The 23,371-nt window shown below is 40.0% G+C and overlaps 1 protein-coding gene across 1 annotated transcript in view; it reads left to right on the top strand.

Moving 5' to 3' along the window:
• LOC107390142 (E3 ubiquitin-protein ligase SH3RF3) overlaps positions 1–23,371 on the top strand; it is a 124,604-nt gene that overhangs the window by 64,831 nt on the left and 36,402 nt on the right. The window contains exon 2 of the mRNA XM_015966697.3: positions 19,462–19,737. Coding sequence (XP_015822183.1) covers positions 19,462–19,737 — 276 coding nt within the window. The remainder of the gene's footprint in view (positions 1–19,461; positions 19,738–23,371) is intronic.

Below are 23,371 nucleotides of genomic sequence, written 5' to 3'. Positions count from 1 at the left end.
CCATGTGAGCATGAACACAGTTTACATCAATGGAAATCCACCATCTGTGCTTTTGTGCATTATGCGCTGTTGAGGCGAGTAATTAGCATCAGCTGGGGACATTTTTCCTGTAAATGGACCAAGTTCAGTGCTGATTTCAGCAAAGAGGAGCAGAGAAACTCTGAATAACTTAAATTACAACTTTTTCTTTACGTTTAACAAACTAGGAAAAAGAAGTTCTCCATTCTTGGCAAAAAGGCAAGCTCATTTCCAGTGTGGACTGGACTCTTCCAGGGCTGCCCCTGGCATCCATGGACTTGATTTCAAGACAGAACCATGGGTGTCTGTGTTGGGAAACTCAGGGTGAGTTATCTCTGGTTCTATTGGGATGTTCAAGCCAAGATCTTCTGCATGCAGTGAGGTTTGTAGCACAATGTGAAGGTGATTAATTGGAATGTCTGCGTTTAAACTCTTACTTGTGGTCACACGATTGAGGTTCCAGATGAAGGCAGCTGAAATGATTTTCAACCCTTTGGGAGGAGCTCAGAGCAGAGCTGCTGCCCCTCTGCTTCAAAAGGAGTCAGCTGAAGTTGTTCATGCATCTGACAAGGATGACTCTTGGTCGCACTGGGAGGAAAGCCTGGGAGAGACCCGGAAGTAACTGTAAGGATTATAAATACTCTTGGTTTGAGGAACTTCTCAGGATCCCTCAGGAGCAGGCGCACAGATAGGGTGGGGGACGGGTGGGAATCTGTCCCCCCCAGATTCAGATCGACCCTGATTCGTCCCCCCCAACTAAGGCCAGAAAGAAAACAAAATCGGGGTTTAAGCGCTTGAAGCTCCTTTTTCCAATTACATTGAATGTAGCATGACGTAAACAAACACCAACTCCAGAGGCACTGAAGTGGTTGCTGCTAGGATGCAGGATGAAGTGAAAAAGGCAAGCAACCATTACTGCGTATTTAAAAAAGACCAACAGTGTAAGTAGGCAGGACCGATCTGTCTGTTTATGCATGTTGGTTCTAGTTTCAGTACATTGTTGTCGGTGTTGGGACTTACTCGTTAAAAGCGCCAAAGCCTCATTGCTGACTTTAACAAGTCTCATCTACAAATATGATCCCTCATGAAGTTACTACTTTACTCCAGAAGATAGTGGAGATGTGGAACCTTCAGGCTGAGCAAAGTTTGGGAGTTTTTAGAGTTTGAAAATCGCCTCCTGCCGTGAGGCTCGCAGTCGGGGAGAGGAGGAGATGCGTGCAGCATGAAGAGCGTAAATATTAGATAAAACGTATAATTGCCGGCAGGTCTGGTCTTTGTTGACTGATCACTTGGTCTGGTCATGGCTGACTCTGATTATGAAGCAGAATATTGACTCTGATGAAGAAATCCACTCATCCAGCCAGGACGATTGACGCTGCTGCAGCATCAGACAGCTGGTGCTGCACAAGAGGTGTGTGGAGTTTACAAGCTCCAGACGTTGGGTTTGATGTTGGTTTAACCTGCTTTGCATGAGGTTCTGGTTAGTAATTGATTGGAAGAATAACAAATGACTGAATTAAATAGTGGGGCGCCTCTGTCAGTGCGCTCCAGGGCAGCTGTGGCTACATCGTAGCTAATCACCATCAGTGTGTGAATGTGTGTGAATGGATGAATGATACACTGTAGTGTAAAGCGCTTTAGAGTCCTTACTCTGAGAGGCGCTATACGAGTGTGGATCATTTATCATTTATAGTGTTGATCAGGCAGAGCTTTGTTGCCAGCGTTCCACTGCATAATGGCTTCAAACACGTATATAAAAGTGTTAGTTTTTACGTAAACCATTGGATGAAATTACACAGACTGACTGAGCTCTAGTTACGGCGCTTGCAATAGTTTGTGTATGTGTATGTGCGTGCGTGTGTGTGTGTATTTGTTTGGGGGAGTGTACAATGAAACTTTGTCCCTATTTGAAAATCCTATCTGCGCCCCTGCTCAGGAGGAGAAGGACATGGTGTGCTTCCCTCCAGGAACTGTTACCTCTGTGACCTATTTTAGATAAGTGGTGATGGATAGATGGAAGGATGGATGAAAAATATATTGTAGTTGGAAATATCCATATGAAATACATTATAATAAAAATACATAGTTCTGGTCTCTACACAAACCTCTTGTTATGTAGTTTGCTTTGTCGTGTGTGTGTGTGTGTGTGTGTGTGTGTGTGTGTGTGTGTGTGTGTGTGTGTGTGTGTGTGTGTGTGTGTGTGTGTGTGTGTGTGTGTGTGTGTGTGTGTGTGATCTGTCATTCACTGCAGTTACTTGTAGCCTTCTAAGACTTTAAAGGGGCCATCACGGTCCTTGGATAAGCTTTACAGTGCGGCCTCAGTCTCCCTTGTTGCTTGGCAACATTAAATAAGGAACTGTGACATCAATTGTGTCCTTTTTTGTGATCTAAGAAAAAAAAAATCAGTTTTGTTACTTTGATTTGTCACATATCGTCGTCCCAAAGTTGCTATAAGGCACAGATTTGTGCACAAATTTCAGGCAATTTATTGAATTTTAAAACTAGTAAGCAGCCTCTCTGCATAGTAACTCTCAAATATGTAATAAAGCACTGTAAACTAAAGCTTCAGTGACCTACACGTATAAAGCACCAATGCTTGTGTCGTCATAGTAGTTAAAATGTTTTCTGACAAACGTAATGTGTTTTTTTTTCTCCAAGACCCAAAACAGTGTTTGTCCAACTAAACAATAAGGAACTTGTAAAGTAGGTGAAGTATGTAATATGGTGTACAAGTTCACGTTCATCTGGTTCGCTGCACAAGCCTATCGCTCCTCGGATATGTGTCTCTTTTCCTCTCAGGAGCAGCCCCGACGATGAGGCAGTTTCCAGTTATAGAAGTCAGATGCTTGTTAAAAGCAGGGCGCTCCAGTAACTGCTGACACCCCTCCGGAGGCAACTGCACTGCAGATTTGAGTATGCTATTTCATGCTTCACGTTGCCAGTTTTAATATCAAAACCACCTTATCTTGTTTTGCAGAATAGCTCCGCTGTCTCACTTCGTTTATCTGCTTTATTTATAACAAAGGAACATCTCAAAAGCAAGATTGAATTAGAAGAAAAAGACTAAAACAAAAAAAATCGTGCAAATAGTAAAATCTGCTGAATTTTACCAGAATGACATTGTTGTGACAGGAGTCGTTCTGCCGGTCACTCTGTTGCTTTAAGTGGGATTTCTTTGCAGAGGTCAAGAAAAATCACCTTCACTGGATGATTCGGCCTCTTTGTGGTCTTTACGGTCAAACAGCAAGCTGAACAAGACGATCAGCTGCAATCTGCAGCTGCTTCCTCCTCTCTGCTGCACTGGGGCCATTAGCTGCATCTTTCTTATGTAATAGTTATTTAAATCTGCTCATAAATTTATTCATCCTAGATCAAAACCCCCAAGAGGCCCAAAGTGTGTAGATGTAATTTGTTATTTACCCAGCCGAGTGTGACCTGACATTTTACTGAACGACTCCCAAAGAAGTAAACAAATAGATAAAAGTAAGTTATGGCAAGTAAAATTCATGCATCGCATCTAGTGTCTTTATGAATGGAGTCTTGTGAGATGCAGTGTAAATGCAGAACCTTTATAAATATTATTGCTCTCATGTGTGACGTTAAGTTTTTCTCAAGTGGAGTGTTTACTAAAGTGAAATTTATGTTGTGATATATTTAACATAATGCTATGCTCACTGTCATCTTTAATTTGTTATTTGGAAAGAGTCAAACCTCATGAGATTTTAAATATATAAATGTAGTTCAGTGATAGCTGTAGGCGATGTGACATTTGAACAAATCAAATCTTCTTCTAAATGATAAAATGCAAAGATTATTTTTTTCAGTTCCCTCATTATCTCACATTAAATGCCATTTGTTCAATTCTTGCAGCCACAGAAAAAGGCTTCTATCTGCATAATTCTTTAGAATTAATCTGGTTATGTTGTGACTACTTGTGATTATTAAGGTTATTTGAAAGATTAATTTAGACTTTTTTTGTGTAACGTTTAGATAAATGCAGGTTTGGTTTTGTTTACTAGTGAAAATGATATCGAGGTAAAATATTTTAGCAGTTTTGTTTGTCATTTCTTCCAGGGTGGTGGTCCCCCCTATCTAGCCACACTCCTGAACAAACATTCCCCATCACGCGCTCTGCGCTCCTCTGATCAAGGCCTGCTCGCTGTTCCTCGGTCTAGGTGTCGTACCCGCGGGGACCGGGCTTTCTCAGTCCTAGCACCGTTACTCTGGAACCAGTTGCCACCCTCAGTTAGGCTGTCCCCTTCTCTACCAGTCTTTAAGAATCACCTAAAAACACACCTCCTCCGCTTGGCGTTTCCAGAACATGTTTGATTTTGGCCCTCTTTTATGTTGAATCCATTCCACAGTTTTCATTGGTACACTCAATCCATCCACTCAATCCAAATGTGTTTCACACATTTGTCCTTTACCAGAATGTTTCATCTATCTTATAATTTCCATTTTGTATTTTGTAATTAGAATTTCTTTTATTGTTGCTTTTTTCAATATATTAACTTACAACTGTACCATGTTCAGCGCTTTGGGCTTCCTGACAGGGTTGCGGAAGGCGCTTTATAAATAAAGCTTTGATTGATTGATTGATTTTTTTATCACTAGAACTACTGATTTGTGGTTAAAAAATGCCTTGCTGCTTGTTACTACTGTAAACGGCACGCTCAGTTTCGTTTCTGCAGTGCAAATTAATTAATTATTCATTTGATTGGTTAATTACACGACTATGGTAAATCATTGCTGTGTTGTGGGGTGAAACGCGTGATCAGCAGGGGGATAAAGATGGAAAACTGGCAAATTTTTCACCGTTTTCCTGATGGAGGCATAACCACGGAGACCAAGTATCTACACTGTGAAACCTGATAAGTTGATATAACTCACAATTTTTAGTGAAGCTGATTACATCAAAAATTTGACTTAATGAAATAGTTGAATAAACATACTTTATTTAGTTGCTTTAGATTAATATTTTTAAATAAAACAAATTTGTATTTTTAAGTTAAGTACATATATTTTTCTGGGTATTTTACTTGGCGTTTTTAGTTTATAGTACTAATCTAGATGAAGTACTGAATACTTAACCACTCTACACTTACCCAGATAAGTTGAATTTACTTAAACATGACAATGTGGCAGGCAGGTGAAGGTGGAAGCTAACACCAGCGCATGATTCACACACCCATAGATGCTGACAGCCAGTGACAAAAGCCAAGTTGAGAGCATCTGGTGTGAACCACCACAATATTAATAATAGTGGAATGGCACAGCATGGTCATTCCTTTGATAAACCTCCTCACATATGGTGCCAACAAGATACAAAAAGTAACACCAAATTTATAACACTGAATCAAGCAATAAGTAAGAAAAACACAACCCCACTCAATAAATATGCATTAACACCCCAAAATAGAACAAAATGATGAAAAATATGACTACCCACTATGCACCTCTCCCACCAGTTCTTTATTTTTCCTGAAATCCACCAGAACTGCTTGTTTGTGGTTGTTTTTTCCTATAGATCCACAAATATTTAAATATATATATATATATATATATATATATATATATATATATATATATATATATATATATAAGTCTGTTGATCAGACATACTTTAAGTTCATGTAAAGATTAATAGAATAATATAGAAACATAAAAATTTAAAAATATTTTTTCAGTTATTAATGATTCTAGTTAATTAGTTCTTTATTGATTTATTTGAAGTTGCGCTTATAAAAAAAGTTTAGATTAAATAAAAATGTTGAGTTCTATGTAGTGTTGTCAAAAAAAATCGATACCTAGATATAAATCAATACTAAAAGTGGTATCTAAATTAGATATTCCATCCCTGTGGTATCGATATTATGGACTATTATACACAGCCTTCTTCAAGTACACCGACACGCACGACAGCCAGATGCCGTAAAGCAGCCTCCGCCTCCCAGACAAACAGAAGAAGAAGACGCCGCATGGCTACATTGCAATTTCCCACGCGAGTTGTCTCCGATCCAAGTTTTGTCTGCCAAATAAATAAACAAAAACATAAACAGCGAATTTGGGAGGCGCTTCACAGCCCAACTTAATTAGCATACCAAGTCCGACACGTAGTTGTATATTCACGCTTATGTGCTTAAAGGAAACTCCCGTTTATTGCAATCCAGACTTAATTTCTAGCATGCAGTACGTTTGTTTACTCACGCTGACAACTTTGGTGCTACTTGGATTCCCCGGGGTATTTAGATCCATTGGCGAATCGCCATCAGTGTATATCCATATAACGGGTGCGGACGGCACCCATGGTGCAGCCTCGAAATAAAACATTATCTGCACCAAAACATCTCAATGTCGAAAGGTTTTGTTAGGAATCATTCCCCCTGTTCGTTTGGAGCGGGTCTGGGATTTCTAGGCGTGAACAGACTAGCCGCGGCTAATCTAACCGGCGCTTTAAATGACGTCACTGCCGTGCGCCAATCTGTTTTTATTAAGATTACCAGTAGATGTACCTTTGTCCTACTGTGGAGAAATTCGTTTTCTCCCTTTATTGACCAACAGAGTTGTTCAAAAGTACAGAACAAAACATATGGCATTACATCTTATGACAAAAATGCTACTTAAACAGAGTTTAAGCAGCAAAACATCACTCTGCAAATAGTGTATATATAGTGAGACAATTCATGATTTAAAGTGTTAACTTTTGCCAGTTTTTGTATGCACGTTTTAAAAATGCTGATACTTGAAAGGTTTAAGCACTTTACACACTTAATTCTAAACATTTAATTTTTGCAATATAAATTGAGGAATGTTATTTTTTGAATAAACTTGTTCAATAAATTGGTGTTTTTAAATAGTATCAATCGAGTATCGAGTTTTTTTTCCAGTATCGAATCGAGTTTGAAATTTTTGTATGGTGACAACCCTAGTTCTACGTACTTAAAACAAAGAAAAGGTTGAACTAACTCAACGCATTTGAGTTCTAAAAACCTTTTTAATGAGTTTAACCTACTCAGTATATTTGATTATTTTCAACAATTTGGGTTTACAGTATAACAAAGTCTCGTCAGCTTGCTTGGATTGCAGCTGTAAGGTGAACATCACCTTCTAGAGTTTTTTTTTCATTCTAGTAAGTTACAAAGGGTGCACATTTTTTAATACATATTGTTTCTTTCCTTCAACCATGACATGGACACACAACACACACATAGGCTATACACACATACCGGTAGGCTTGTGCGAGTGCACTAAAACACAGCACAACTTCTCCTGCTACACGTCTATAGAATGACAATTTTGATTGTTTTAATAGAAAAGTCAGCAAATGAAACGTTTACCTCTCATCCAGACTTTTACATCCGCTCACACCACAAACAAGAAAGCCGAAAATGTCCGTTATGTAGAACTGCGGCATGTCATCGGTGCTCTAGTCTTGGGTCTTTCATATGGATCCAAACCATTTATAATGCTGCTTTTGTCCACATACCGGTCCCCAACGTCTTTTTTTAGCATATCCCTGTATATTCGGCATCCTTTTTGGGATTTTACCATGCTGTTTAACACTTCCTTTCATCCAAATCCACCTTTTCTCTGCGATGTTGGCCTACTGTTTGTTTTCATGGTTTGTTTACACTCGTAAGGCCGTCAACATGTCTACGTGCATCCCAGAATGCCATGTGTGTGATCACAAGCCCTATTGCTGCAGTAGCTGCAGCAGCTTTCCTCTGTCTCCATTGCCTTTTGCTGCATGAATCTGTAGCGGAGCATTTCCCTGTGCAGAACGTAGGCATTCCTACGTCCAGCATGTTGTATGAAACAGCTACTGGCCACCAGCATGTTGGTGCTTGAATGAATAGAGTTCAGATAGCAAAGGGGACCTGAGAGCTGTGCAGGAGGAGGATATCAGCAGAATAGCGGTCTGGCTGTATGAAATCTAGGGTGGGTGAAGAATCTGAACCAGTTCAACAGTTCAATCAGGCACCCACCCCCACCCTAATATCTCCATTCACTTCAGAAAATTCCATCCCTAGTGGAGACTGAGGAGTGCCGGGACACTCCTGGAGACCCTTTTAGACTCAGTCATCTTCTGTGGTGTTTGGTTTATGCTTGACACATTCACTTTCCACTTGGTGATGCGGCTCGCGGATGGAACGCGCTTCACAACTCGCAGCGTGTATGGTTCATGCGGCTCGTCTCTGCCGTGAGCCAATATTCTCCCAAACTGAACGGGGCAGCATGGAGCTCTACGGCATGCATCCAACACTACACCATAGTAGAAGTAGAAATTACTGTTTACAACATGGCATTCCAGCATTTTTAACAGCGTTCTCGTCTTTTCCGACAGTACAAGCTATTTCTCTCCAAGAATTATTAACAGCATGTTGATCACGGTGATCTCTGAGAGCTGAATCATACAAATGTCTGTATTTACGAACCTCTGCCACACTAGTTCTTGCCAGTCCGCCATGTTTTTCCGCGTCCGACCGTCCGCGTGGTTAGAAATTTTCCGAGGTGCGCTTTACGGAAATTTTGGGCCGTGCGGAGGCGCGGTGGAGGGGCGTGGTTGTTAAAATGACGCAACTTTTCCACGCGGAGCCGTGCAAACCTCACGGACGCGTCAAGCATAAACCAACCTTTATGGTGTGTGTTGCAGCAGTAGCTTTTCTACAGCTGAGAGTTAGATCAGGAATGCCTGGGTGCCCCCTCAACCCAGAGCAGAAGAACTTTGGCAAAAATGTTTGATAATGTCTCTCACCCCATGATGCTGCTTTGCTATTTTAATGATTGGACGGTATTTCATTGATTTATTTTTATGTAAATGTGTCCATACTGTGTAGTTTTTAAATCTTAGTTTCTACCCTTTTTACATGTTTTTTTACCTTTGTGTGAATCTGTACGCTTAGTCATATTTGCACATCAGTAGGTGTTTCCATGTCACACACGCAGGTTTGTGTCACACTCTATGGATTTCAGCTATCTGAGTAAATGAGTCAGAATCGGGAGGGTTTAACGGCCATGTTTGCGAGAATCGCAGCATTAGGAAATTGCTGCGGTACTTGGTACAAGAAAAAATAGATGATAAGCAAAAATTTGAATAAAGAAATAAACACAATTTAATGACAATAATATATGGAGAAAATAATTAGAGAAGCATTTACTATATACAAGTTAATGTAGATACTGGTCAGAGCGGAACAGAGCAGTTGACATTTATGAGACCGACTGCTGAGGGGAAGAAACTGTTTTTGTGGTGAGAGGTTCTGGTCCGAATGGATCGCAAATCGAATAGACTGTGTTCAGGGTGAGACAGTTCTGCTGTGATCCGATCTGCACACCTCATGGTCCTGGAGGTGTACAGGTTCTGTATGGAGGGGAGTTTGCAGCCAATGACCTTCTCAACAGAGCAAACACTGCAGTCTCTTTGTGTCCCTTTTGTGCAGCCTTAGATGTTGCCCTCTGAGACAAAACTCCAAGGTTCTGCTTTTAGCATGAGCATTATTTGAATCAGAAGGCACTTTATATATTATACAATACGATGCTACTGCCATATTTGTGTAGAGGTCTGAGGAAATACGTACAAAAGTAATTTACAAACAATAACGACAATGCAGAAAAGGGCTATCAGATTAATAACAAATGCAGGATATTTGGATCACACAAATGAACTTTTTATTAAAAAGTGGACAATGAAGTTCCAGGACTTGGTTAAATACAAAACAGCACAAATAATGTATAAAGTAAGGAATAAATTAATGCCTGATAAAATACAGAAACTGTTCACAGAGAGAGAAGGAGGATATAACCTGAGAGGGACACTAAACTTAAAGATACATAAGTTTAGAACAACATTAAAACAGATGTGTATCACAATAATAGGGGTTAATTTAGAAGAAGAAATCAAAGTAAGTACAAATATAAATGTGTTTAAAATGAATTATAAAAAACATATTCTGAAGAAGTATATAGTGGAAAATAGATGATTTATGTTGGTGTCCTTTATTATAAGGAAAGTAAATATGAGCATCAATTGTAAAAAGATGCATTTTTTTCTTTCTTTTTTTGTTTTTTTTTCCATATGGTTTGGTGGTTTTTGGTTTTTGGTGACTTGTATCATTTTGTTTGTTTTAATGTAGGTTTTGTGTTACATTTAGTAAACAAGCAAAAATTACTTGTATAAAGGGGTAGGGACATATAAGTTTCCACTTCAGCCTACTCCTTTTCAGACAGAGAAGAAGGAAAAAAGGGATGATGATATGTATTTTTTCTGTTTGTGGTATTTTTTTTATTATGTATGTTTTCTTTGTTTGAAATAAACTAAACTAAATTAAAAAAAATTATTTAAAAAGAAAACTTACCAAAAATGCTTTTTTTAGAATCAATTTATCTTGTGGTCATATTATTTGATACTTTACGTTTTTATGTCATAATTTTGCTACATATACATAGCTCTAAAATAGAGAAAGCCTTATAGCAGGGTTTCTCACCCCTGCTCTTCAGACACCCCCCTTTAATTGTTTTAATAGAACACAGAAACTGATCGGACCCTAGCTTTAAAGAAGACAAATATATTTAGTCAGTGTTTTGGAGGTGTGCGTCTGCTCATGCCCAACAGGAGCCCAGCTGATCCGGGAAGTCAGTCCCGTTTTGAACCTGTCACCTCCCAGAACCTTTTGGCTACTGGAGACACAGCGACAGGCTTGACAGATGAGACTCTCAGCTGTTGGTGATGGGAAGACACATGCATTCAGATTATTTCCCCAAGGGCAACTCTCACTCTAGAGCACTCCTTCACCCCTGTGGTGCAGTAATTACCGTTTGTTGATTTATGTAATGGACAGAAGAAGTGTGTGTTTGTGCGCTTTGACTAATGATAATACTTAAAGAAGAAGAAAACACTCCGGAGGTGTGAGAGTTGAGATCGAGCAACGCTGACTTGGTTTTTAGTTCTGACTCTTTTCACACAGGAAGTGAGTCACAAGCTGGAACAACTTTTTATTTTTTTGAAACAATAGCAGCAGTAATGCCAGCAAATGCTGAAGGCTGATTACAAACAAACGGCACACGGACTTATTATGAATTTAAAAAAATCTCCTTAAAGTAAACTGCATTAATAAATCTAATTTGTTGCATTGGCTCGGTATGTTTGTGTATAATCTAGTAAATCCAGAGATAATTACATGTCAGTGTTGAGAGATGATTATTTATGGTTCTCAGTGTTTTATGTTCACACTCAGGCTGTAAAGGAACAGTTGCAGAAATGTTACCCAGAACCTGGAAAATGTAAAAATGCACATTTGTACAGTGCAGTCGGTGTACTGTCAAATGGCTTTTACAGCGCTGCCGCGACACCAAGAAAAGCACCGGAATGGGTAAAATTACACCCGCAGCACTAAAGACTCGAGGGTAAAGGTGGAGGCATTTAAAGAAATCTTGACATCAGAAAAATAGAACACGAGGGGAAGTAGAGTTCCTGGTCAAAGATGTGTGACTTTAGCTCACTTTGTCATCTTTCATTTACAGAAGACAAGAAGATTTTAGGTAATTATCGTCGAGTTCCTTTGCTCGTGTTTCAATAATCTTTCCTTCATTGTACTATAATGAAAAAATGCTTAATTGCAGTTCTTGGCCAAATTTGTGTAGAAATGTGTAGGCATGTGTGTGCGTGTGCACAGATGAATATCTATCTTGTTGGACCTACAGTATATAAGGTCAATAGGTTAGTCATTGACTATTTACCTCTTGTAGCTTTTGAAAAAAACCAGGAAAGAAACAGAACAGATACAATAATCTAACGTGAAACAGAAAGTATTCATTGTTCAGATCTTGGTGGGATCCTTCCTGTTCTAAAATCTGGGTCTCATACACCCAGCATGACCTTCCCGCCTCAGGCTCCGTTAGGAGGAACACAGCAGCCTGCCTCTAGTTTTAGATAATCCCTACAGCAGAGAGAACACAGAGCAGCAAGCAGAGCAGTTCCCTGATGAGGCCCTCAAGAATCCCCAACCACCCCGCCACGTTAGCTTAGGAGAAGAAATAAACAAAATCAAAGGAGTTGAAAGTAAAGTAAAGAAAGGATGACAAAAAGAACAGCGTAGTGTGTGTGTGTGTGTGTGTGTGTGTGTGTGTGTGTGTGTGTGTGTGTGTGTGTGTGTGTGTGTGCAGGATTAAGGGCAGGAGCACATCTGATCTGAGAAGATCCTTTTGTCATCTTAGCGTTTACTTTATATTTTCTACATCCTCAGCAGCATCTCTTCAACTTCCAACTCCTCTCTCTTTAGAAGATCCCCATTTGTGGCTTCCTCTGTTCTGTGAGTCAAGGTTAGAGCTGAGTCTAAGTTTATCTGTTGCTAGGCAACATCATCAAAATTGATATATCATCTTTTTTTACCTCGACACTTCAAAGTTGGTGCCTGCACTGCCGGTGACCTGAGCTTGTGTTATTGTGCAATTTGTGTTTTTCTCAGCCGTGAAGTGAAGTGAAAGTCGCCTAGAATGAAAGTCAACAAGATTCTGTGCTCATAAAATTATGGTTCACAAATGATTCCAGTGAAGTTTTGTTGTAAATTAAGCTCTAACTCTGCTGCGGTGCTCATAAATCCTATTATCTGAAGTATATTCAATTCACTGGGTGACAAAACCTGATTTATAACTACTAACTCTTCAATCTTCATTTGTGAACAATAACCTATAAGCTCAGAACTTTGTAGATCAATTCTGAACCCAGGACAGGTTTCTTAGCTTGGCAAACCGTCCTATAAATGTAAATGTAGTCCTAGTCGGCTCAGCCATAGGGACAGAACCTACGGCAGTTTTTTCAAATGTCTCAGCATGCTATTGAACACCACTAGGACAGTCAGACCCCCACCACAAAACACATTTAAAAAACCAATGTGACCTAGCAATAGCAACAGGAATCTGTCAGTGGGGTAGTCCACCATACACCATTGAAGAAGAAGAAAGTCATGGCGTACAACAACATCAACAAATTCCTTCACAGCTCTGCCAGCATTGTAAAAAAGACCCTACCGTATTGGTACTAAGCACAAAGTCTTTCTATAAACATGGAGCACTGTGACTGGCCCAGGCTACACTTAGCCAAGCCAATGGTAGGTCTGTTGAGGCTGCAATGGAGCGTAGCTAGACCAACCTGCAGAGCAAAATATTTAGCTATTCTTACGGTTGGTCTAAATTTCTAGGCAAATGTTTTCTTGCATTTCTAATCTTAGCACTTAAATTAAAGTTAAGTCCCATCGGTCGTCACGCTGGTGTGTGAAATTTGTTCTCTGCATTTGACTCATCCCCTGGGGGAGCATTGACGTGCAGACACGGCTGCGCTCAGGAACCATTTGGTGGTTTAACCAAACGGTTAATGCTGAATGTCAAGCGGGGAGGCATTAGGTCCCATTTTTAAAGTCTTTGGTATGACCCAACTAAGGATTTGAACCCACCATCTCCCAGTCTCAGGGCAGACACCAGGGGCGGTGTTAGGCCCGGCTACTTGGGCTGAAGCCCCGGATGTTTTATGAAAAGCCCCGGATCTAAATTGCGGAAGTAACATGCAGTACCAAAGTCCAAGAGAGAGGGAGCAGCTGGCAGTAGTTTGTATACAGCCTGCCTGAGCCTCCACCACTGAAGAAGAAGCCCTTCAGCAGCTGGCATCTTCTACACTCTCTGCCTGAAACGCATGAGTGAAGATGGACATAAGGACGTTTTTTAGACCAAAAGTACGGCGACAGAACCCCAGCTTTGATGAGACTGGTGTTGACTCAGGTTTGTGAGTCTTATTTGAAAATATTTGTTGTGCTGCTGGTTTGCCTAAAGTTAGCTTACTATCAGGTAACGTTGATGGAGAAAGAAAGGGAATATTTACTATCATCTCACACTAAACACTAACAGGAACAATACTCTGCCCTGAAAATGCTTAATATGTAGCTTCAGATTAAAAATTATGTGGTAGAAGACATATGTGATGCTGACTAGTGCGTGTCATGTGTGTGTGTGCGCGCACGTGTGTGTGTTAAGCTCCGGATCTTCTTCAGTCCTAAATCCGCCCCTGGCAGACACTCATACTATTAAGCCACTGAGCTGGTGAATGTATATTTATATTGTTTATATTATATAGTTTGATTGTCTAATTGATGGTGCATGAGTATCTTTACCCAAACACAGAGAGCATCAGTGTGAAGCACATCCATGCATCCTATACAGGGCTGCTCCTGCCTGCAGCGTATGTATGTAGCAACCACTCAGGAAATGATGTTACCTGTTACAACATGAAATGTACGCCCTGATGCACAAAGAGAAAAATCTTTATGAATGAATGTCTCGGTTTTGTTAGGATTGACATTAATCCAGCGTGGACCTTTTGGATAGGCTTGCATTGACATGTGAACCTTCCAACCCAACATCTGAGCCTGACCTTAAAATTGTTGGATGTCTTAAAAGCAAACTAGGTAAGCTGAATTGGGGGATTAGGGAGCAGAGTTGAGGCTCATGAGTGGCGTATGCATGTGTCCAAAACACTTATTGTTATGACCGTGTGGTGCCGTGTGAGATCTTTTAACATGAAGGAACAGCGGTGGCTTTAAAGTAGTTGCAACATCAACGGCAGTTTTAATTCTGTATTTTTTCGTGTTTGTAATTCTGTTTCCTCTTGTTGCATCAACACAGATTTCAGGGTGTTCTCTGCAATGTAGCAACTGGGGAGAATCATTCTATGTAAGAGCATGATTGTGTGTGTGCGTGCACTGATGTGCATTTCATTCTGCCCTTCTGTGACAAATAGAAAATGTACTTTTCTGTTTTTCTTTTGTTGCACAGTTGTTTATTTACCTGGATCTTATTTAAGATAAATTCCCCTTCAGCACCAGTTGCCTTGAAGAATGCACTCCGTGTTTAGTGTTTGTGCTGAGCCGTGCAGTTTGGGCTTGGATTCATGGCGGTGACTGAGATGTACTGCGATGAGGATCTGTGAGTCGTTGGTTGTACAGAAATGTACCTTTTATCTTATCTGCAGGATAAAAAGCTATTTGTCCTTTCAATCCTGGATTATTTTGACATCAATCTGACTAGTGCAATCTGCTATTTAACCCTTAATCCAATCTTTTTTATCTAAATTTTAACCCCATAACATCTGAGTTGCAAAATAGAAGAACTTGTCAGCATTTATTATGTCACTATACTCTAGCTGTGTGCATTGGAAAGTATGTAGTGATAAAATATTTACCAGGGGCAGCAGCAGCTCAGGAGGTAGAGCGAGTTGCCTTGTAATCAGAGGATGTGGGTTTGATTCCAGCTCCAGCATGGGTATGAGAGTTACTAATGATATTCTCATGGCCTCAGATAAGAATCTTGTGTCTGTTCTAGTCTTGTTAGATCTCAGTGCTGCCTTTGACACAGTTGATCAAAATGTTCTTGTAGAAAGACTTGAACATGTTGTAGGGATCAAAGGAACAGCGCTAGGCTGGTTTAAATCCTACCTGTCTGATAGATTTCATTTTGTAAACGTACATGACAAGTCTTCTTCATACTCCAGGGTTACTTGTGGAGTACCACAGGGTTCAGTGCTTGGACCAATTCTTTTTACTATGTATATGCTCCCAATTGGCAAAATCATTAGATAGCATGGGATAAACTTCCACTGTTATGCTGACGATACTCAGTTATATTTATCCATTAACCCTGATGAACCTAATCGGTTAGTTAGATTACAGACTTGTCTTGAGGACATAAAAAATTGGATGACTCTAAACTTTTTGATTTTAAATCAAGACAAGTTCTCATCTTTGGACCAGAAATCCAGAAAAGGAAATTGCTTAGCCAATCGCCTGACCTGAATGGCATTACATTAATCTCCGAGAACAAAGTAAGGAACCTTGGTGTTATCTTTGACCAGGACATGTCATTCAAATCCCAGGTTAAACAGGTTTGTAGGATTTCTTTTTTCCACCTTCAAAACATTGCCAAGATTAGAAGCATCCTTTCCAGCAGTGATGCTGAAAAACTAGTTCATGCATTTATTACATCAAGACTGGATTACTGTAATTCATTACTTTCAGGAAGTCCACAGAATGTAGTTAAAAGTCTTCAGCTTGTCCAAAATGCTGCAGCTAGAGTTCTGATGAGAATTAAAAAGAGAGATCATATCTCTCCTGTCTTAACTTCCCTACATTGGCTACCTGTTCAATTCAGAATAGATTTTAAGATCCTCCTTCTCACGTATAAAGCTCTTAATAATCAAGCTCCATCATACATCAGTGATCTGATTGTTCCATACGTTCCTAACCGAGCACTTCGCTCTCAGACTGCAGGTCTACTGGTGGTTCCCAGAATATCTAAACTTAGGATGGGAGGCAGATATTTTAGTTATCAGGCTCCTCTCCTGTGGAACCAGCTCCCAGCTTTAGTCCGTGAGGCAGACACTTTGTCTACATTTAAGAATAGGCTTAAAACATTTTTTTGATAGGGCTTATAGTTAAAATCAGACGTTAGCCTAAATCTGGACAAGTGGGGGAGTAGAGGGAGGTGGAGTGTACAGTCGGTAATGATGGCTCCCCCTTGCCCTGCCTCCAACATGCCTCCATCTAAAAGGGTAGGTTATCCAGAGTTATCTGTGTAGTTATGCTGCTATAGGCTTAGACTGCTGGAGGATACACTGACCACTTTTCACACTCTACTACTTTCTTCTACAATCTGCTCTTTAGCTGTATTATTTTCTGCAATTTCGGCTGTTAACTTTATTTTCTCTCTAAGTGTTTTTCTCCCCAGAAGAAGCTACAATGATGTTCTGCTGAGCTGTGGTGGCCTCATTGAGGGGGCCATCGTCTAGCACACTGCTGCTAACCACTAATACATTCTCCCTCTCCTGATAATAACTTTTTGCTTTCCTTGACGTTGCATGTGCTAATACTAGTTTACCCATTTAAATACAGATTCACTAGGATAAATACAATAAAGTTTATCTCACACCAAATGCAATAAGAAACCACAATGTAACCATAGACACATTGCTTGGTGTGTGTGTGTGTGCGCGCGCGCACGTGTGTGTGTGTGTGTGTGCGCACGCGTGTGTGTGTCTGTGTGTGTGTGTGTGTGTGTGTGTGTGTGTGTGTGTGTGTGCTCTGTCTTCTCGATCCCCAGTGAGTCGTGGAGGATGGCTGCTTATACTGAGCCAGGATTCTCTGGAGGTTTCTTCCTGTTAAAAGGGAGTTTTCCTCTCCACTGTCGCTTTATGCTTGCTTAGTATGAGGATTGCTGTAAAGCCACTGACACTAGTCAGTGACTTGATGCAATTTGCTGGGTTCCTTATATAGGAAACATTTTTTTCTGATTGGCTTGAAATGACCTGGATTGGAATGTTTACTATTTGAAGTGCCTTGAGATGTCTCTTGTCGTGATTTGGTGCTATATAAATAAAATTGAATTGAATTGAATTGAACTGAACTGAATTGAATTGAATTGAATATTCTGCTGTTCTTCTGTCCTTGGGCAAGACACTTAACCCAACGTGTGTGTTGGTGGTGGTCACGGGGGCCAATGGCGCAAAATGGCAGCCTCACTTCTGTCAGACCACCCCATATCGCCCAGCCCTAGAATGAGGTCGGTAAATACTGCTGTCAGACTTTGAAATGCATCACGCAAACTAAATACAGTAAATGTTTGCTTGTAAATTCTCAATAAGAATCAAAACATTGATTTTACGTATCTATTCAGTATTGTAACACAAAATATCACAATATGTTATATATTTTCTTACATTCCACTATTCTCTATAAAACCCATATCTGTGTTTTTAATGTTTTATGTGTTTGTAATTAATATCTCAAAATCATACCTCATTTATAAATAAAGGACCATAATTTCACACAGTTGTAGACAAAAATGGGCACAATTCCAAAGCTTCTTGTTTCTGGACAACCTTCCTAATGCTCACCAGTTGTTCCGTCTATGAGACCCTTACCATTGGCAATGTAGTTCTAATAAATCTATGGCGGACATTCTGTTCTTTTCATATAGGATTGGTGAAATGAGTCAATACTGAGGAAGACTTGCATCTGATTATTCCATAATAGATAGGAACTGATACTCAGTCTTCTCATCCTTTGGTAATTCTTTACTTATATTTCAAAAAATCGTCTAGAATTTTAATAAATCTAAATCTCATTGTGGATTCCTCTTTAAAAACCTGAGATGTTGGTGGCGTTTGCCAATAATAAACAAAACGGAGGCAGGTCTAAAAAAAACTACATGAGTGAATGGAATCGGAGTGGGATTGTCTTTTGGAAACACGGGAGAAAATCAGCACAGACCTGACACCAAACCAAGGAGATGCCTCGTCTTCCAGCTGATCCATCTGCTCAGTGCAGAGTTTTCTGATAGAAAATCTCGCTGTTTTTATGCCTGTCAAACTGTCATCCATGGTATCTTCTTGACATGCAACTGAGGAAATGGCAACACGTTTTTGCAGGAATTTTTTCATTATTTTGTGAAAACGCTGCCTGGACCAAAATGCTAAATATGTTATTTAACATTTTCTTTTGTGAAGTGTATTTTATTTTCAAGAACAAAATGAATTAAAATTCTTTTGTGATTACATGCGAACAAGGCCAAAGGTTTTATAATACGTTCCAGTTTCACCATAAAATCACTGCAGCATTTTGTCCTTTTGCTGATGATGTCATATATGTGTGTTTTGGGGTGGAGGAAATGGAGCAGTGCACGTCTGTCCCAGTCATGTGAAAAGTGAGACGCCACAGACCCGATTTTGATGAAACTCCAGGGAGTCATGCTTCACGTACTTCTGGCATTTTCAAAATGACTGTTTGGCTCCGCTCTAGGAGCAGCAATTACCTGGCAAACATTTTAATAACCAGTCATATCTCATATACTGCTGAGGGGCATATCTAGTTACTCATGCTGTACAAATTAGCCTCTAGGGCCAACACGTTCAAGCATATTGGATTGACCGCATTTTTGAGTTTCTCTGAAACCCGTTGTTGGGTTTGGTAGGTTTTTGTTTTTCTGGGTTTGTGGGGGGTGGTATTCTCATCAGGTCATCGCAGTGGCACCAATGACACATTACATCTTTAAACCATGTGTGGAAATGTCAAAACACACTTAAATTGGCTTTAAGAAAGACTTTAATGATAAACACACACCTGTAGCCTTTAAATGAACAACCATCAGACCACAATACATACAGAAATCCAACCAGTTTATGTAAAAGTTCTGTCTTTTAAGTTAAAATGTCTTTTTAAATTTAAAACAGCCTAATCCGTGTCTCCATGTCGGCTCTCACTGTGAGCAGAGTTGGAGATAAGTTTACAGCTTTGTATCGATTCCATTCCAAGAGCTTGTTGGAGTAAGTGTTCGTACAACACTGAGTGAGGTGTTTACAGTGTGTGTGTGTGTGTGTGTGTGTGTGTGTTTGTGTGTCCTTTACAGAATATCCCAGCGCTGCCTTGTGGAAAAGCCCTCTACTCATATGAAGGCAAGGAGCCGGGCGATCTTCAGTTTTCCAAAGGTGACATCATAATACTGCGACGTAAGGTGGATGACAACTGGTACCACGGGGAGCTGAATGGTTGCCACGGCTTCCTGCCAGCCAGCTACATCCAGCTGCTGCGTCCTCTGAGTCAAACTCCACCTCAGGGCAAAGCACTGTATGACTTTGAGGTCAAAGACAAAGATCAAGATAAAGACTGTCTGGCCTTCAGCAAGGTAGCACACACACACACACACACACACACACACGTGCACATACATGAACAGTGCCATTAAATTAGAGGCAGTGTACATATGAGCAGGCTGCACAGGCAAAAGAAGGAGAGATAAGAAGGATTGATGGAGAAGAATATAAATATTTTATTAGTGGAAACTATTTACCTGTCATGGGTAGTTTGTTTTACTATTAATTTAAAAGATGATGCTACATTTTTTTAATTTAATTCAGAAAATGTAAAAACTTGATTAAATAACATAATATATATAATATATGATACAATCTGAATGCAATCTTGTTGATGCTGAAGCAAGTTATTTGTATTTTTAACGTACTTTTTTTATTACAATATTTAAAAAAAATAAATATATAAGCAGGGGCGGATTAAGGACTGAAGAACATCCGGGGCTTAACACACGCGCGCACGCACACACACACTTGACACGCACTAGTCAACATCATATATGTCTTGTACCACATAATTTTTAATCTGAAGCTACATATTAAGCATTTTCAGGGCAGAGTATTGTTCCTGTTAGTGTTTAGTGTGAGATGATAGTAAATATTCCCTTTCTTTCTCCATCAACGTTACCTGATAGTAAGCAAACTTTAGGCAAACCAGCAGCACAACAAATATTTTCAAGTAAGACTCACAAACCTGAGTCAACACCAGTCTCATCATAGCTGGGGTTCTGTCGCCGTACTTTTGGTCTAAAAAACGTCCTTATGTCCATCTTCACTCATGCGTTTCAGGCAGAGACTGTAGAAGAAGCCGGCTGCTGAAGGGCTTCTTCTTCAGTGGTGGAGGCTCAGGCAGGCTGTATACAAACTACTGCCAGCTGCTCCCTCTCTGTTGGACTTTGGTACTGCATGTTACTTCCGCGATTTAGATCCAGGGCTTTCTATGAAACATCCGGGGCTTCAGCCCAAGTAGCCGGGCCTAACGCCGCCCCTGTATATAAGTATATATATGTATGTATATATATATATATATATTTATGTATATATATATATATATATATATATAGATATAGATATATATATATACATATATTTATGTATATATATATATATATATATATATATATATATATACATATATTTATGTATGTGCATTATATACAGTGGGGCAAAAAAGTATTTAGTCAGCCGCTGATTGTGTATATGTGTGTATGTATGTATATATATATATATATATATTTATATATATATATATATATATATATATATATATATATACATACACACACATATACATAGAGAGAGAGAGAGAGAGAGAGAGAGAGAGAGAGAGAGAGAGAGAGAGAGAGAGAGAGAGAGATTTGTTTTGTTTATTAAGGGAGAAACTATTTAAGAGACAAACATTTTGATTATTGTTGATTAAGGGCTTCTAATTAGTATTAGTTTAGTATTAGTATTAACAGTTTATCATGATGTTTGTGAAAATTGCAAGACATGAGATGGAATGGGTGTAAAAGAACAGTTAAAACAGCTCTGCTCTTTTGACCACAGCAGCTTTAATTGGTTGTGTGTTGTTCTGCTGCCAGTAACAGGGTTTCACTCTTTCTGTTAAGATTAAAAGCATTCAGCACTGGGATTAATTACTCTTGGCTGTCTTTGGGTTTTAAAGTGGAATCCTTTTTGATGTTTGTATTTTTACAGACTAAATCATTTGCATTTGGATACGTTTCAAATGTTTCAGGTTTGGAGACCTGCAATAATGCACTATAAAGAATGAAGATATAAATAAACAGAAAAACTTCACCTTGCATGTTTATTTTGTTCCTCAAATATTTCACTCACTGGCCACTTTATTGGATACACCTTGCTAGTACCGAGTTGGACCCCCTTTTGCCTTCAGAACTGCTTTTATCCTTCGTGGCATAGATACTGGAAACATTCCTCAGAAATGTTGGTCCATATTGACATGATGACTACTGGACTGAGATCTGGTGATTGTGGAGGCCATTTGAGTACAGTGAACTTGTTGTCATGTTCAAGAAACCAGTCTGAGCTTTATGGCATGGTGCATTATCCTGCAGGAAGTAGCCATCAGAAGATGGGTACACAGTGGTCATAAAGGGATGGACGATCAGCAGCAGCACTCAGGTAGGCTGTGGTGTTGTAACAATGATCAATTAGTACCAATGATCAATCAGTACTAAGGGGCCCAAAGTGTGCCAAGAAAATGTCCCCCACACCATTACACCACCACCACCAGCCTGAATTGTCGATACAAGGCAGGATGGATCCTTGCTTTCATGTTGTTGACGCCAAATTCTGACCCTACCAATCAAATGTTGCAGCAGAAATGGAGACCCATCAGATCAGGCAAGAGTTTTCCAACGTTCTATTGTCCAATTTTGGTGAGCCTCAGTTCCCTGTTCTTAGCTGACAGGAGTGGAACCTGATTTGTCTTCTGTTGCTGTGGCCCATCTACCTCAAGGTCGATGTGTACCTTGGTCGATGCATGGCTTGGTTGTAACGAGTGGTTATTTGAGTTACCGTTGTGTTCTATCAGCTCGAACCGGTCTGGCAATTCTCCTCTGACCTTTGGCCTTAACAAGGCATTTTCACCCACAGAACTGCCGCTCACTGGATGCATTCCCTTTATCAGACCATTCTCTGTAAACCCTAGAGATGGTTGTGCGCAGCAATCCCAGAAGATCAGCCGTTTCTAAAATACTCAGACCAGCCCGTCTGGCACCAACAACCATGCCACGTTACTTACATCACCTTTCTTCCCCATTCTGAAGCTTGGTTTGAACTGCAGCGGATCATCTTGACCATGTCAACATGCCTAAATTGCATTGCCATCATGTGATTGGCTGATTAGTAATTTGGGGTAATGAGCAGCTGGACAGGTGTACCCAGTACACAGTGAGTGTATATTGTTCCTGCTCTTTTAGTAGGCTCATCTAACCTGAATGGTGTTCAGCATTTCCACTTGGCACTTTTAATGTCTTCTGCAGAGATGGAAAGAGAGAGGTTGTTGCATTTTTGTGAACTGTTGACTTTGTTGCAGTCATTTGGAGACGAGTCAGATCCAGATGAACAGATAATGATTGCGATCAATAGAGTTCACTTCATTTCACGTCTCGGGGTTGAGCTAATCCACAAGTTTATGACCGAGGAGAACATTAAGCCGTCAGTGCACTCGGAGAGACACATGGTGGGCTGTGTTTGTGTTGTTACGCAGAACTGGTGAGTGTGATATTGCTTTCTCAGTGTGAGAGGTAATTACTTCAAATGACTAATATGCAGGCATTTAACAGCATTAATAACTGCCATCCCGAAATGGCCTGAACCAGGACCCCAAAGTAACGAGATGAGCAGGAGTGTGTGGGTGTGTGTTAAGAGCAACAAAGCACCTTGTGTGTGGAACACAATCGCAGCTTAAAGTGACAATGTGTAGTTTTTTACCGTTAATCTCTGGAAATATCCCAGTTGGAAAAATATTGGCACATTTGTAACGTACAACCATAAAAATCGGGTCTAAAATATATGGCAGGGGGTCTAAGCCTCTGGGTGACGCCATATTAGACACCATGTGTCCTTCCACGCGAGCCTGTGAGGACAAAATGCATTCACTGATTTCTAACAAACAGTTACAAAATTTTCGCCATCCGTAAA

The sequence above is a fragment of the Nothobranchius furzeri genome, chromosome 14 (genome assembly GCF_043380555.1).
Source record: "Nothobranchius furzeri strain GRZ-AD chromosome 14, NfurGRZ-RIMD1, whole genome shotgun sequence".
NCBI classification, from domain to species: Eukaryota; Metazoa; Chordata; class Actinopteri; order Cyprinodontiformes; family Nothobranchiidae; genus Nothobranchius; species Nothobranchius furzeri.
Note: the sequence above shows the minus strand (reverse complement) of the source record. Positions and strands in the feature narration are given on the sequence as shown.